A 16,319-nucleotide genomic window follows, 5' to 3' on the forward strand; every position below is an offset into this window, starting at 1 on the left:
ACACATAACTTCCAGATCTTGGCTAGAAAACAATAATAATGGTGATAATGATGACGACAACTCTGTAAGAGATGGTACAGTACAGTGGTGAAGCCCGAGAGCCAGAAAACCTATGTTTAAATCTATTTACAAGCCGTATGACCTTGGACAAGTTAAGCAACCTCTCTCTGCTTTTATTTAAAATCTGTAAAATAGGGGTAATTGTACATATGTTACAAGGGTGTTGTGGAAATTACTTGGGCGTGGAAAACTGCCTGATGCATGATGTGTTCAGTGAACTTCAGCTGTTATTAAAAGCTATTGAAGATGGGTCGTATGATAATGTTACATGTTACAAAGGGACTGTGTTAGGTGATTTAAAGTATTCTGCAGAAGTAGGGTTAAAAAAAGATTTGGATAATCTATTTTCTGAATGTTTCTTGTTCTCATTTGTCTTTGTGCTGTGTCCATTAAATTTGATAACAGTTAATGGCAACCACCTTGCCCATAAAGCCAAAATATTCTGTAATCAGCTCTGCTATACCAATTTCATGAGTGCTCAGCTCCTCAGCCCAGAATACCAATTGTGTAAAAAGTGCAGTGAATTCCAATTCACTTTTGATTGCAATGATCTGAACCAAACATGAAACCTAGTTGATCCAAGATGATTTGGGCTTTACAATTTTGTGCATTACGCTCAAAACAGGAGTATCTTTGAATTTAACATATTCTTCTTTTCAGAAAACAGAATTCTTTTAATTAAAAACATTTTAAAAAATTTCAGTATGTGTAATCGTTAACACCTGCTATGTGTTACCAACAGATGTTTCTTACTTACCTAAGGGAACTGTTATAATTATTCTATAAGCTTATCGGAATGGCATTTACCAAGATAGTTGGGAAACTTTAGTTGGTGACTTTGTATGTAATATTTGGCATTTCCTTTCATCGCTTCCCCTATTGCTGTCAGTCTCCACACACCCTCCCCCACGCTGGGCCTTCCAAAAGCAAAAATGTCCGTTTGGGGTACCAAAACTTTTACAAGACTGGTCACGCATGTTTTAGTCTACTGAAATTAAGTTATGTGTATTCTAAAGCATCGTAATTTTTACTTTTAAGTGTTTTAGCAGCTAATCCTTATAATGTTCAGCCTGGAAGTCTTTTAAATGTAAAAGTACACCTTTTAGATAGATAACGTCCTTCTAATAGCTCGGCCTCAAAGGAAGCTAGAGTACAAATGAGAGTTGTCTTTATTTTTCTGACCATTTATAAGGTCATAAGCAATACACCTTCTGAATTCTTCATTTATGATACTAATCACACAATTACCTACAGGCATGTGTTAAATATGACACTGGTTTCAGCCCAATAATGGGCCAATTGCAAACAATGAATAAAGAGAGGCAGCCCCATTTATAACCGCTGTTTCAACAGAGCTCTATTGTAATCATAGTGATCTGAGGGTGACTCATTAATTAATTGATGTTCTTTTTTATTATGTGCTATTGAGTTAATGAGTAATTTGTGTGAGATAATTCTCTGAACACATTGATTACTTGAGATATTTTCTGGGTCCTTCATACCAATGACATGCTGAATAGGTAGAAGATGGTATTTGCTTTTGTGTGCTCATTATTCCTAGGTTTGAGATGAGTCCAAACCAGCGCAGAGATGCACTAAAATGTTCTGATGTCTGGAGGACCCTAAGTCGGCCCAATAGGAGGCTCTTTGAATGCTGAGGGCAAGGCCTGTCACATAGTAGGTACTCAATAAATGTCAATTGAAATAATGCCTATATTAACATTTTGCTCTCTATTGGCCTTAACTTGCATTGAAATCACATTTAAGAAATATCTATAATGGTGTATTTAAGAAACAGTAGTAATCAAAAGGCTTTTGCTAAAATTGTATTCTGCGCTAATGGCCTATTACAATGAACATGCAGATTGTTTTTGCAACTTGCTGAAGTGAACGCTAAACATGTTTGGCCTATATCATTTCAATGAAATTGTTTAAGTGTCTTTGGTGAGAGGAGCCTGCTTTAAGTGATAGTTAAAAGGAAACCACTTGTGCACAGTATGTTTTACCACAGATATAATTTTCAGCACCGTTTCATTGCAGGCACAACATCTCTTCCCTGAAAATGTAGGATTTAGTTGAGGTTTTTTGTTTTGTTTTGTTTTAATTCATTATACGGAAAATAGGAAATTTGAAATTGAGTCTGACGACAGCAACACAGTTCCTTTCAGGAAGATCACTGGAAATTTGTGTAAATGTACAAAATTACACCCAGCAATTTGCTACCTTCCTTTTTGACAGTTTTATTTTCCCCACAAAAGTAAATAACAATAAACTACCTAGCTCAGAGATCTTAAATATAACTTTTGGAGAAAGCATTTGAGGTACTTTGTCTAGGCTTGTTATGATTTACCTTTTGAAAGTAAGTGTCCTTACACACTTTATTCTTTTTTTTCAAGCGGACACAACGTATGCTTTCTAGATATTATCTTAGATTTTGCCAATTAAGTGCAATCAAAGAGTATAATACCCCTTTTATTAAAAACATAAATCCAGATATAAAAAAAATGAATGAAAGAATCCAGCAGATATTTATTAAGCAAGATGAAAGTGAAATTACAAACACAGGTCAGCTTTTAAACTCAGCCAGCACTCTGGTGGAGTGGAGGTGCCTGGTCCTTCATCATAGGCAGCCTCTCTGAGATGCATGTTAGGAAGGGAGCTTTCAAACTGCTTGAGAAATCAAAGCTCTTTTGGAGGTGTCCTACTGGAGGCATCGGGCAAGAAGCTAAGTGACGTCAGGGCTACACAACACAAAGAGGAAAGGTGACGACAATTCAGGGACTTTGCGTAGTCAAGACAATTAGGTTAGTACTTCAGGTCAAAAATGCTACTACTTATGGACAATTAGCTATAAAATGACCCATTTCTGTCTGGTTTCACAATTTCATGGAGATTAGAGATAATCTAAAGAGATTAAGGCCTTAATCTTTAATCCAGGTGAGTAATTTTGCTTGTAGTAAAAAAAGCATAAGAATTAATTCCCGAAGGATTTGGGAAAAGAAAAGGCAATAAAAACTTGTTTGGTCTTTGGGTGCAAGGATATTGAACAGCTTCCAGGAGCTAAGAGAAGTTTGTTCCCAATTTACAAGTATTTTGACATATTGATAAACATATGCAAAACCATTTAAATCTAAAAATGATCATTTGAAAAAGATACTGGCAATTACAATTTGACATCCACATGAATTTCAGATACCTCTTAATGGGGGCTCGCAGGGCTGGTTGAGAAAAACCACTTTTCACGGATCCCCTGCCTCCCACCACCTTTTGTTCGGTTTGGGTTTTGGTTTTGGCTATGCGAGTTCTTATCATGAAAAAAATGTAAGGCTCGAAGGCTAAAATAATGGTTACTTTGTGGGCCCCAAATAGCTATTTTTGAAATTCTTTTTTTTTTTCAGTATATCTCAAATCTGGGGGACATGTGACTTGAACACTCTTAACCATGAAGTATTTGTAAAAATACATATCATTCACTTTTCACAGAACTATTTCTGAAAAATGAGAAGCAATATCCAGATTCACATGCATGTTCATAATAAAGCTTTGTTTTAAAACAAAAATCCACACCAGCATTATTTTCAGTTTAATATTTTGGCCCCAAACCAAGAATTCAGGTATCACATTTAATTTTCATCTGCAATGCATCTATTGGCAGGACAAAATATGTATGCAAATAACACCGGGAAATATTGTTTCCTATACAAGTAATCAAAAAAGAAAAGAAAAGAAAAGAAAACCCACAGCACTAAATCTGCTCTAGCAAAAATATGCTTCACTGTGCCTGTGCCAGATTAGATTTGTTGACAAGTAGTTCTATTACAGGGAGCAGAAGCAAAGCAGCAAAGTGTGAGCAACCCAGAAGAAGGGATCATAGTCTTACTTTTATTTCCTTAATTGTAATCGAAATAATCGGTCTCCATAATTTGTTTCTAGAAACCTTTCTTCTTTATCATCTATCATGTTGGTAAGGGAATGATTTTTCACCTTTAAAACATGGAATGACAGATTTCAGCCTTAAGTGTGATATATATATTCTGAGCGGGTAGCTACTGAAAGAAAGCAGTAAGAGTAAGACATGTCAAACTTTTAAAGTCTTCACTTTTTGAACATTAAAATAAGTGTCAGGTAAATACAGAAAAATATATAATCACCAGTTCTCAGCTCTTTGACAATCCCTTTGTTTCTCTTCTTCTAGAAGATTCTGTGAGCACTATGTTGCTCTGATCAAAAAAGTAAGCTCACCACTCAAATATCATCATAGCTTCAGTATGCATTATCATGGTTTCAGTAGATTTGCACTCAAATCCTTTCAGTGCCAGAAATTTGTCAAGCCATCAAGTTATTAAACCCTTAGCTCTCAGGGAGAAATCTGGGCAAAATTTGTACAAGAAATTTATCATTTTAAAATTACCTCATAATTGTGGTAACACTTGTCTAAAGTAACCCTTTGGAAAAATTTTACATGATACCCAAAGGCACTAGTTTACATAAGGGGTTAGTGGCTGAAAAACAAAACAAAACAAAACAAAGCCATTGTGTAGGTAAAGAGCACACACACAAAAAAAAGGATATTAAAAGGATAATTGCTAAGCTTTAAAGTTATTCTAAAAATGGCACTTTTCACGTTGGTATAAAATGAAAGTGCTTTAAGATGAAATTTTTATGCATTTTTAAAGCTGATCTTTAACCCCCTGAAAATCGGGGGTTATAATGAGAACACTGATAGACTCTAAATCATAGTGGCGATAATAGTGGATGTTGCTAAAATGCTTTGTGTGTGTCTTCATTTCTTCTTCTTCTTCTTCTTTTTTTTTTAGTATTTTAATGTTGATAGACTTGCTTTATCTATATGTGCATCATTAGTGAGATTTGCTCTTCAATTCTTTACTAGAAAGTTACAGCTCATTTAAAATAGCTGGTAGATACAGAAAGCATAAATATACAGTAAGTTTAAACACTGATTGTACTAAATGCAACAATACAAAGAAGCAAACAGAACACAAATGGTAACACAATAAAACTGTATTACATTTGTGCTTCAAATATTACAATACATTATATACAATAGTCGAAAATAAACATCTCATGCCAAGTGACACAAAAACGAATAGCAAGCAAAAAAATCCAGCAATATGTACATTACTTTTTTCTTTAATAATAAACATTCAACTCTGAACTGGGGTAATTTCACTACATACAGATGCAGTCCGCCTTTTATTCCATATAACCATCCTGCTCTCCTATATCTACGCTATTCAGTAGGTTCCTGTGTCAATTCTTATATACATGTGGAGCAAAAAAGATAAAAGAATGTAGTGCTTTGTATTCTTAATGGGGTGATGTTGATAGATCAGCGAACCTGGGGTGCATAACCTTCTTTCATTAAACCTTCTTCGTAGTCCGTCTGGCAAAGGATCATGTTATTCTTTAGGAAAAATTTGTCTCCAACGCAAAATCTGAAAATATTTTAAAAAATAAAATGTTTAAGATCATTTCACTCCGATCTATAGATTTGAAGATTTCTTTTCCTTGTAATAATGTCACACAGTAATTCCCTGAATTTGAGAGCTTGGTTTAGAGAGTTGCCTTTATTGTCAAAATTAAACCATGTAGGTCATTTAATGAAACATTGCACACAAAATTTGAAATCCTACATTTATATATAAAAAGCATAGGAAAATCGAGGAAAACACCTTGGGCAGCAGAGGTGATTTCTATCACTACTTTGGAAAGAAAAAAAAATAACTGATCTATATTTACAGTCATTAAAATAAAAGAATGATAATAGTATTTCACTGCAGTGATTATGGAAGATTTCACCATTGGCCATTTATTCACTTTATTAAAAAAAGTAAAAGGCATTAAAATGTATCCAACAATTAGAAAGAGGCCCATTTTAAAGCTTCCCATTTAAAGCTTCCTTTTACTCTCTGTTATTAAAATGTGACTAAATTCTAGTAATCTGGAAGTGATTGTTCTGAAGGAAAAGTTGTTTTAGCATCAGACTCTGAAGCTGGGCCATATTCCTTTGTTTGTGGCAAGTTCACCAACTATAAAATATTAAATGTCATTTCTTAGCGCACTCCCAATTAAACCAAAGGGAGTAACCTGAATGAACTTCTTAATTTTGATGTGATAAATAAACTAGTTTCCAGTGGCTAATTATGTATTTTATTCTATAAAGCACTGTTTAATGTGCAAGATTGCAATGTTTTTAATAAGTGCTCTTTTTGTATAATTTCCCAGTGGTGACACTTTGGACACAATTAAGGTCAGAAATAAATGCTTGTGCTGTTTCCAGTACATTTAACAATAAAGTAACTCTGGGGAGATCTGTATATATTTTTAATTGTAACAATTTAACCTTCAAACAGCAGTGTCTAGTAGAGTTGACCCAGTAAAACTACTTGTAATTATACAAGTTGACCTCACTGACCTTTGATAGTGGTCTCTCTTTATCAGATAGTCAATTTCGAATGATGTTCAAGCAGAAATCTTAGTGGATAGATTAAATTGTGTAGTGAAAGCAACCCTTTAATGTTTTGTGAAGTTGAAGGTTTAAATGAGGAGCAGTTGGACTGATTTACATTTGCAAAGATTGGAATGCTAGACACACAGTGAACCTATTTATTTTCCAACTGGGTAGCTTTGGAAATTTATCCTTATTCTAGCTAAGTAGATAGAGGGGAAAATAGTGTAATAAAAAAAAGTAGATTGAAAAGAATTAGCTTTCCTCTTAAAGGAAGATTGGTCTGTTTATTTGTGGAATTTACTTTTTTTCCCCAGGATTACTGCCTGCTGATGATGTTGATTGAAAGTACAGACTAAGCGCTGATCTTGAAATCCTGGAGTTTGCGGTCAAGGCTATTGGATAGAATGAACATTCAAGTTTGAACCTTAAGTATATCTTCTTTTTATTAGTTGCAAACTATAAACTTTAAATATTGTGCTTAAAAAGTGAGTGTGTGAGTAAACGAGGTTTTGTAGATTATCCTGATCATTAAGACATGTTGAATAAAAGGAAATATTTCTTCTGTTGGACAGACCTAAGTAGCCAAATTAGATACTTATCTTTTATGTGAGATTACATGAAATAACATGTAGGATATATCTGATTACTGTTCAAAACTTTCAATTTATATTACTGTTGTAATTAATTTGAGCTAATAAGCTAATGATAAAATAGCACATAAAATAAATAAATTCAACAAATACTCTTGTGTTCTAGCTAATATTACTGAGGTCTTTTTTTTCCTAAAAACCAACTGAACTGGAAATATTCCTTCAACTCCATATTGACTAAAATTTTGCTTCAATTTTCTAACAAGCCCCCAAATTCTATTCACTATCAAAAACAAAAATTTTTTTTAAAATATGCTCTACTTGGGGCTTGAACTCACAACCCAGAAATAGTCACATGCTCTACTGACTGAGGCAGCCAGGAGCCCCAAATAAAACCATTTTTTGGTCATGTGAAGTTATGTCATTCTTACCTTCAGAAGCCTTGAAATTTAGATAATTTTTGTTTGTAGATTAATAAATTCAGGGTAATTATCATGAGAAAAGCTTTGAACCAAGAGCCTGGGGATCTAGTCCTGAGCCCTGATGCTACCCAATGCAAATTATAGGGTTCATTTCCTACTCTCTCTGAGTCAGCTCTGTGTGGGTAAGATAAAACAGCTACATCACTGAATTGTAGGGATGTTAAAATAAGAAACATGTGAGAGGCAGAGAGGTATATTGCAACAAATAGAGTTCAAATCCCAACCTTCCACTTATGACACTGAAGATGAAACTTCATTTTTTCTTATCTTTAATATAAGTGACTTTTTATTTATTTGTTTGTTTATTTATTTATTTTTAAAGATTTTATTTATGTATTTGAGAGAGAGAGCATGAGCAAGAGAGCACAAGCAGGGAGAGCAAGCAGAGGGAGAGGGAGAAGCAGACTCCCCACTGAGCAGGGAGCCCGATGTGGGGCTCGATCCCAGGACCCTGGGATCATGACGTGAGCTGAAGGCAGACACTTAGCCAACTGAGCCACCCAGGCGCCCCAGTATAAGTGACTTTTTAAAAGTGTATGGTGAAGAGTAGAAATGAAGTACGTAAAGCCTTACTTTAATATTTGGAGTGTAGATAATTAAAATAGCCACCTTTTATAAAACACTTACCATGTGCTAATGCTAAGCATGTGTATACATGATTACTTTTATTCCTTATGTTCAACTGAGAAAGTAAATATTATTATGGCCTTTTTCAGATGAAAAACCTAAGGCTTCCTCCCAGAATTAAAAAAAAAAAATTGCCAAGTTTCCATAGCTAGAATGTGTATGAGAGAGAAAGGAAGGGGACTCTGGTCCCTTTGGGCTCAAGATCCATGCTTTATGTGGAAGAAGAAAAGCATAAGGCTATGAAGTTAATACAGGTTTTTTGTATTGCTAATATTCCTTTGCATAACTTTAAAAAAAGGCTACCTACCATTCAATGAGATGTTGGTAATATAAATGGGACTCATTTAAAATAGTCCTACCTAAAATATTTTGTTGCTAATGTTGTCAACTGGACAAAGTACATTTTATGTGCATTTCAATTTATACTGAAAAGTCAAGACAAAACAGAACATGGGTGAGAAATGTCACACTTTACGCATATAACTTAAAACAGTTTTGAAAGCTATGGTTAAAGTAGATTATAACTGCTTTGCGATTAGGATTGGTACACTCCTTTTTTTTTAAGATTTATTAATTTTTTTGAAAGGGAGAGAGAGAGAGAGAATGCGGGGGTGGGAGGCAGAGGGAGAGGGAGAGAGAAACCCAAGCAGACTCTACACTGAGCACGGAGCCCAACGCAGGGCTCGATCTCATGACCCTAAGATCAGGACCTGAACCGAAACCAAGAGTTGAACGCTTAACTGACTGAGCCATCCAGGTGCCCCTGGATTGGTATACTCCTTTAAGATGTTCCATATATAAACATGAAGAAATTAGAGAAACAGCAATGCAGATGTTAGATGCTTAACAAAATAATCTATAACTGATCTTGTGAGAAAGTCTAACTTCCAATGTTACAAGCTCCTTATGAGATTTAGCACTGGCAGAAAAAATATTATAGAAGCAGTGATGGCCAGAGGATACTGTAAGTATATTAATAGGTCAGGCTAAAATTCCTGAAAATAAGCTGATAATCTTCCTTGTAATCTAATCCTAATTGCTTGTGGTATAGTCAGTTCAATTAATTTTGCCTTCATTAAAAAAAAAAAAAAAGTATGTTAAGGAATAAAAAGATGCCCAATCAGATTACTCAGTCATTTAATCTTGGTGTTTTGGAGTTAATAATAATAGATTTAATTTCCAGATATTTTTGGAGTGATTCTAATTGAACTCATACAGTCTTAGAGACTTGAGAAGTACAGAAAATAAATATAATTAACAAATCACCCTTATAAAATATGGGGCTTAGAGTAGTTTTAAGCAAGTTACCAACAGCTTCTGCAAAGCCGCCATTTGTAATCTCCTTTTCACATCCTTTCTAAGAATGGAAATGTTAACTTAGTCATCTTATTTCCCTGAGGTCAGTGGCTATCAATTATAATTAGTTCCCAACTCCACAATACTTTAAAAAGGGTGGAGGGGATCCAGTCCATATTTCAAATGTCTCTATTTTCTATGTAGCATCCTCAGCTACTAAAGATGGAGATTTCGATGCTGCACTTTGTTCTCAATAAGAGGTACTGATTATATACCCATCTTCCCACCACTATACGCTGTGAACGAATTTACTCTCTTCTCCCAAAGACTGTCCAGTTGTCATTACATCCTTCATTCCTGATTCATTCCTTTTCTGCACCAACTTACACTACCCACATCCCGAATCCTACTACAAATTATTCAAAGTCTACCTTGCTTTAACTTCATCATATCTATTCCCATTTATATCCACTCAGTCAGAAAATAAAATACCCCTCTTGAAAGAGTCCAGGGCCCTCATATCAGCTCTGAGTCTAGAGACTAAAGCCAAACTGTCTGGGTTCACATTTTGAGTCTACCATTTTCTATCATTGTTTTCTGGGGCAAGTTACTTAAATTTTCTGTACTTCAGTTACTTCACTTGTAAAATGAGGGTAATAATAGTATCTCATTTTATTGAGTATTAAATGAGCACATGTAAAACAGAACAGTATCTGGTGTATGATCATCACTATATAAGAATTCTGCTATCATTATTATTTGTTAATGATAATCTTTTCACCTTTGCTTAAGTCATTCCTTAACCAGGACTATTTCTCCCTTTTTTCCATCTGTTTAAATTCTAAAAATTCTTTAGTTTCCATTCCCTCCATCAATATTCCCTGACCATGCCAACTCATTCTGATCTTTCCCAAAGCACTTATTTATTGGCATATCATTTAGTTTGGCATTTCAGATTTTCTCATGAATGGGTAACAAGTTTCCCGATCTAGACTGTGGTGCTGAGGTAAGTGCCCATGAGTTATATTTCTTTTGAACCGTTTGAAATACTACCATAAATTATACTACCACTTGAGGTGGGTGGTCAGTAAATACTGGTTAAGACAGATTTATTCTGGCACTGAATAGCTTTAAATAACAAAGGTATTTTAGATAGATAATTTAAATTTGTGTTCATTTTGACTTTCATTCATTGACTTCCTACCTTTACAGTTTTACCTCCTCCTGATCCTCACACCATTCCCTCCTTCTTCATATCCCTAACCAAACTCGCCCTCTAATCTCTGAGTACTCTGAGCTACTTTTCATTTCCTACACACATTAAATGCTTTCACACTTCCATGCCTTGCATGATGCTCCATCTGTCTGGAAAACCCTTGGCTCCCTGGCTTCCTGTCTTCCCCAACCCCCACCAGACACAATTCCTACATTCCAACCAGTCCTAGGGAGTTCTGTTTTAAAACCTGGCCCATCCACCCTTTGATGCTTCTCTAAGACTTCAAGAAGGACAGACCTCTCTTCCCTCTGTTTAGCATCAATTACACTCTTCTGTGAGTCTTTGATGTCCTGTCTCTCCCATAACTGAATATCTCTAAGAGAGAAACTAGCTTTTATTCACCTCTCTTTCCAGAGCTTAGCACAGTGCTTTTATTCTTTAGTGTTACACAATTCTACATATTTGAGGCAATTTCATTACAAACAAACATGTTCTTTCTTTTTCTTATAAAACCATCGTTTAGTTTTACAGAATCATCTAAGGAGGAGGGGCTTAGTCACCTTTAAGAAATTAACCGATTACACAGAATTCTTCAATTCTGAGTGAGATTCGAGTTATCATCTAAGATGCTCAAAATAACATTCCTCTGCTTCTGTTAATAGAGAAAAAAACAAAACAAAACAAACCTTAGATGTTTAATTCAGGATTCACATCTTCAGCCATACCCCTCTAAAAAGAGTGGAGAGGGTATGTACAAGAAACAACCAATCCCAAAAGAAAAGTTATTTTTACTAGCATTTTTGAAACACTCAGAAATGCTTTTGATCTTAATGATCTTTTGATTTAAAAGTTAAGATGAAATGGCTGCTAAATAAAATTCATAAGCATTTATAATACCACAATCTCAGATGTCAATAAAGTTTGCTTAAGGGAACGTGCCTGTAAATTACCTATTTGCTTTGTGTTTCACTTGAAATGGTGCAGAGCTATAATAATGATGATTTGGCTACTGAAAGTATAGGCTCATGCGGCATATGGCTTTATTGGAGAGGATTTCCCCAGCAAATGTCAAAGTACAAAGAAAATCTCCTATGTTGAAAACCTTCTGTATTCAGAGTAACAAAATTTGTCTGCTTTGCTTGACTGATGAAGATTAGCTGACTTCTTGCATTAAAGAAGTTTGTCTTGTAGGGGCTGAAGTGACAAGACAATAACTAAGTGCTAATTGTGCATAACCAGCACTAAAGATATGCAGTCCCATTATGGCATGTAATAAATGAAGCGAACACAGAAATATATTAGGTACTTTAATAATGATACTAGAATAGTATTTTGCAGCAATAAGAATGTGAACAGTTTTAGAGTTAAAATTTAGGAGTGTTTGTCTTACTTGACTGAGTTCTACTGAGGAGATAGACTTAATTGTGAATGCAACTTTTTATTTCAATGGTGAAATAAAATTGATATACGATTTGTAAATAGCATTAACAACCTACAATTTGCATCATAATAGAATTTAGGCTGGGTTTAGCCCTTGAGTGATGTTTTAATTTTCTGTGTAGAACATGGATAAAATAGGGGAGCCTGCCCTAATGGAAAAATGGACAAAGGGCATAAATAGGGTGTTCCCTAAAAGAAGAAATATCAAAGGGCCACTAGAAATCAAATAAATGCTAATTAAAAATTATAATGGGACACCATCTTTCATCCCTCAGGGTGACAAGGATTTCTTTTTAAATAATAATTCCCAATGTTAGAGTGAATGTAAGGGAATACATAGCTCTTACATACCTGGTGTGAGAATAACTGGTATAACTGTTCGGGAGAGCATTTTAACAATAGATAACATAAGCCTTTAAACAATTATATATTTTGTCCAGTTAATTGTGCTCCTGTGAATTTATCCTGACACAGGCTTGAATATTGTTTATCAATATCATGTTTACAATATTATGTTGATAATACTGATAATATAAAAAGTTGAAGAGATAGCCTATACCTCTGATGATAGAAGACTGATTTAACATATGAAGCTCTAGTCATAAAACGAAACACAAGAAGACTTAAGATATCTTAAAAGAATTTGAAAAGCATACTATCGTAAATGAAGAAGTCCAAATATCAAACATTAGGATTCTTCCCTGTTTCTTTTTCTTTAAGCTGCTCAAATATATTATAAAATATATGCTATATATCATTTGTCATACATGCATAAGAAAACATATGGCTAGCTATACACCAAAATATTAAAATGCCTTCTTTTAGAATAGTGAGACATGGGACAATATGATTCTTTATCCCTTTCTAGTTTCCAAAATTTCTACAATGAATATGTAACCTTTTATAAGTAGAAAAGCAGCGTTACTTTCTTTTTTTGCCAATACTACCATTTTTATTTTTTATTTTATTTTATTATTATGTTATGTTAGTCACCACACATTACATCATTAGTTTTTGATGTAGTGTTCCACGATTCATTGTTTGCGTATAACACCCAGTGCTCCATGCAGTACGTGCCCTCCTTAATACCCATCACCAGGCTAACCCATCCCCCCACCCCATCCCATCCCCTCTAGAACCCTCAGTTTGTTTCTCAGAGTATTGTTTTTTTTTTAAATAAAGATTTTATTTATTGATTTGACAGAGAGAGAGATAGGGAGAGCAGGAACACAAGCAGGGGAGGTGGGAGAGGAAGAAGCAGGCTTCCCGCCGAGCAGGGAGCCCGATGCGGGGCTCGATCCCAGGACCCTGGGATCATGAGCTGAGCCGAAGGCAGACGCTTAACGACTGAGCCACCCAGGCGCCCCTCAGAGTGTTATTGTTGCATAAAGATAACTGTATTGTGAGTGGATGCTGTTAGTGGATCAATATGACAAGTAAACAGAAATATTCTAAATTTACTACTAATACGCCTTTAAAATATATACACATATATGTACACATGCATATAAATGTCTGTATGAATGTATAGATATTTATGTTCATGTGTCTATATCTTTACATGCATACTTGCCAATTTATTTTTGGCTAAATGTCACCATAGACTGAATTAATCTGCTTTCATTCCAAAAGTTTGTTGGGAAGACTCAAGGTGTTGTAAGATGACTTTTTTTTTTTTAAAGATTTTATTTATTTATTTGACAGAGAGAGAGAGATAGCGAGAGAGGGAATACAAGCATGGGGAGTGGGAGAGGGAGAAGCAGGCTTCCCACAGGGCAGGGAGTCCAATGCGGGGCTCGATCCCAGGACCCTGGCTGGGATCATGACCTGAGCCTAAGGCAGACGCTTAATGACTGAGCCACCCAGGCCCCCCATGATGACTTCTTGAATTATTTCCTGGATAAATTAGATATTGCAAGGTATACTGGGCACTTGTGTTCATCTCCATTTAGCAGGAAATATTATTGAGATATATCTTTTTTTCCGAGATATATATCCTGTGTAAAAACCAAGTTAGTGGAATATAATTATGTAAAAGTAAATTATAAATATCAAGATAAAAGAGCTAATTTTTTAGAACCAACTGTGCTCCTGGTATTTAATATAAATTATTTCACTTAATTTTCAAAATCTGTAAGATAGGTATTAACGTCTCCATTGTCAGGGGGTGGAAACCCATCTCAGAGATTAAGTAACAGACTCAGGGTGTCATAGCTAATATATCATGGGGCTGGAATTTGAATCCAGCTCTCCCTGTAAAAATCATGTTCTCTCTACTACTCTTTACAGGGCCTCATAAAAAAGATGCTGCATTGAATAGTAAAGCAGGGCAAATGACAGTAACTGAGAACTTGATGCAACGAATATGTCCTGATTATATACTATGTCCAGGTGTTGTCACACTCACGCTGATATTTTTCATTAACATCCATCAAGTGTACTAATTTTTTACTTGTATTTTAATGATAGGTACAGTTTTATATTCTAAAATCCTCTGCATATAGCATATGAAACAGGTATCAGTAGTGTATAGTTCCCTCTGGAAATAAAAGTTATAACTTTCAAGAAGGAAAAATAGAATAAAGTGATAATACTTTGAGATGAAAGAGTTCTCTGAGACTGGCTAATCCAGCTCCCCTTTGCTGTAAATGAGAAAACCGACGTCGAGAGAGCTAAGATGGTTGATGGATGGTTATACATCTTGTGAGGGGCAAAGCCCAGCCTAGAATTTAGGTTTCTAGATGCCTCGTGCAATGCTCTTCCCACTTGCCTATGCCTGTCCAATGCTGGTAAGTGTTTGATTATTAGCTAGGTCTGGCTTCATTCCCAAGGAGACTTAGAGCAACTTAAAAAGTACATATGAAACAAGGTTAAAATTCAAGATAAGAGATCAGGGCAACCATAAATAGGAAAAATAAGATGAAGACACACTACCTCCTACAAATTCCTGTGTATTTGCCTCAGTGCAAATGTGTTGGCTCACAGAACAAAAAGTAAAGATTTTAAGCCTACTTTTTTTTTTTTTTTTAAAGATTTTATTTATTTATTTGAGAGAGAGAGAATGAGAGACAGAGAGCATGAGAGGGAGGAGGGTCAGAGGGAGAAGCAGACTCCCTGCCGAGCAGGGAGCCCGATGCGGGACTCGATCCCGGGACTCCAGGATCGTGACCTGAGCCGAAGGCAGTCGCTTAACCAACTGAGCCACCCAGGCGCCCTTTAAGCCTACTTTTAAAAAGACAACATTTTAAAGATACTTTTAAAGTTTTAAAGTAAATTTGAGGGATATTTTAAACCTACTTTTTAAAAGGACAGAAAAACAATAAAGAATGAATAAGAGGAAAACTCAAGTTGATAGCAGTGTCCTCATTTCTTATCGCATCCTGCTCTAGGATGCACTAGGATGCTCTTTGGGCAGGTAGAAGAGCAGTTTTAAGACCTTTCCCCCTCAGAGCTTTGTTTCTGGCACCAGATGAATGTTTGCAGAAAACAAAAACGCTGAGATTGATTGCCTTAAGTAATATATATAATTCCCATCTTTAAGGAGATAACGAGCAAAGAGAGGTTTGCCATTTTTTAGACACCAGAAGGAAACCCGCTTACCTCTGATTACAAAGCTGACATGCAAAGCAGTCCAGGTGGTAAACGTTGTCCTTGGCGCGCATCACCATCTCAAAGGCAGGGATGAGCTTACTGCAGGCGGCACAGTTTCCCGTCACACCAAAGAGCCTGGAACAATAAACATTTTTTTCAAACTCTTACAGGGAGATCTGAGATGATGAGTAGAGAAGGTAGGTGCCAGTACACCCTGCAAAGCTATCAATACACAATGCCTTATGATGCACACAAGCAAGTTTTATCCTCGGCGGATTCGTAAGCATTCTTCTCCGATACATACTCAGTTGACCTTTCTTGATGAAAATCAGGTCTCGTTTGAGAAGAAAAGGAAAAGACAAATACATCAGGAAGCTTACATAACCGTACACACACAAGTCAATGGAGGTGAATTTGTAGCAAACAAATCTTCTACTTGATAGAAAATGCAGTAAATAGAAATGCAATGTAACTTTTTTTTTTTTTTTTTAACGTAACTTTGATCTTAATGCCACATCATAGCCATTTTCGCTGGAAAAGAAACC

General features: G+C 35.5%; 1 protein-coding gene across 12 annotated transcripts in view; it reads right to left on the reverse strand.

Annotated features, from left to right (window-relative positions):
• Positions 1 to 2,565: 2,565 nt before the first annotated feature.
• LMO3 (LIM domain only 3) overlaps positions 2,566 to 16,319 on the reverse strand; it is a 56,478-nt gene continuing 42,724 nt past the window's right edge. For all 12 annotated transcript variants that reach the window (XM_032391694.1, XM_032391691.1, XM_032391693.1 and 9 more), the window contains 2 exons: positions 15,784 to 15,909; positions 2,566 to 5,516 (listed from right to left, as the gene is read on the reverse strand). In XM_032391694.1, coding sequence (XP_032247585.1) covers positions 5,411 to 5,516; positions 15,784 to 15,909 — 232 coding nt within the window. In that variant the 3' untranslated portion in view covers positions 2,566 to 5,410. The remainder of the gene's footprint in view (positions 5,517 to 15,783; positions 15,910 to 16,319) is intronic.

The sequence above is a fragment of the Phoca vitulina genome, unplaced genomic scaffold (assembly GCF_004348235.1).
Source record: "Phoca vitulina isolate PV1807 unplaced genomic scaffold, GSC_HSeal_1.0 scaffold64, whole genome shotgun sequence".
NCBI lineage: Eukaryota > Metazoa > Chordata > Mammalia > Carnivora > Phocidae > Phoca > Phoca vitulina.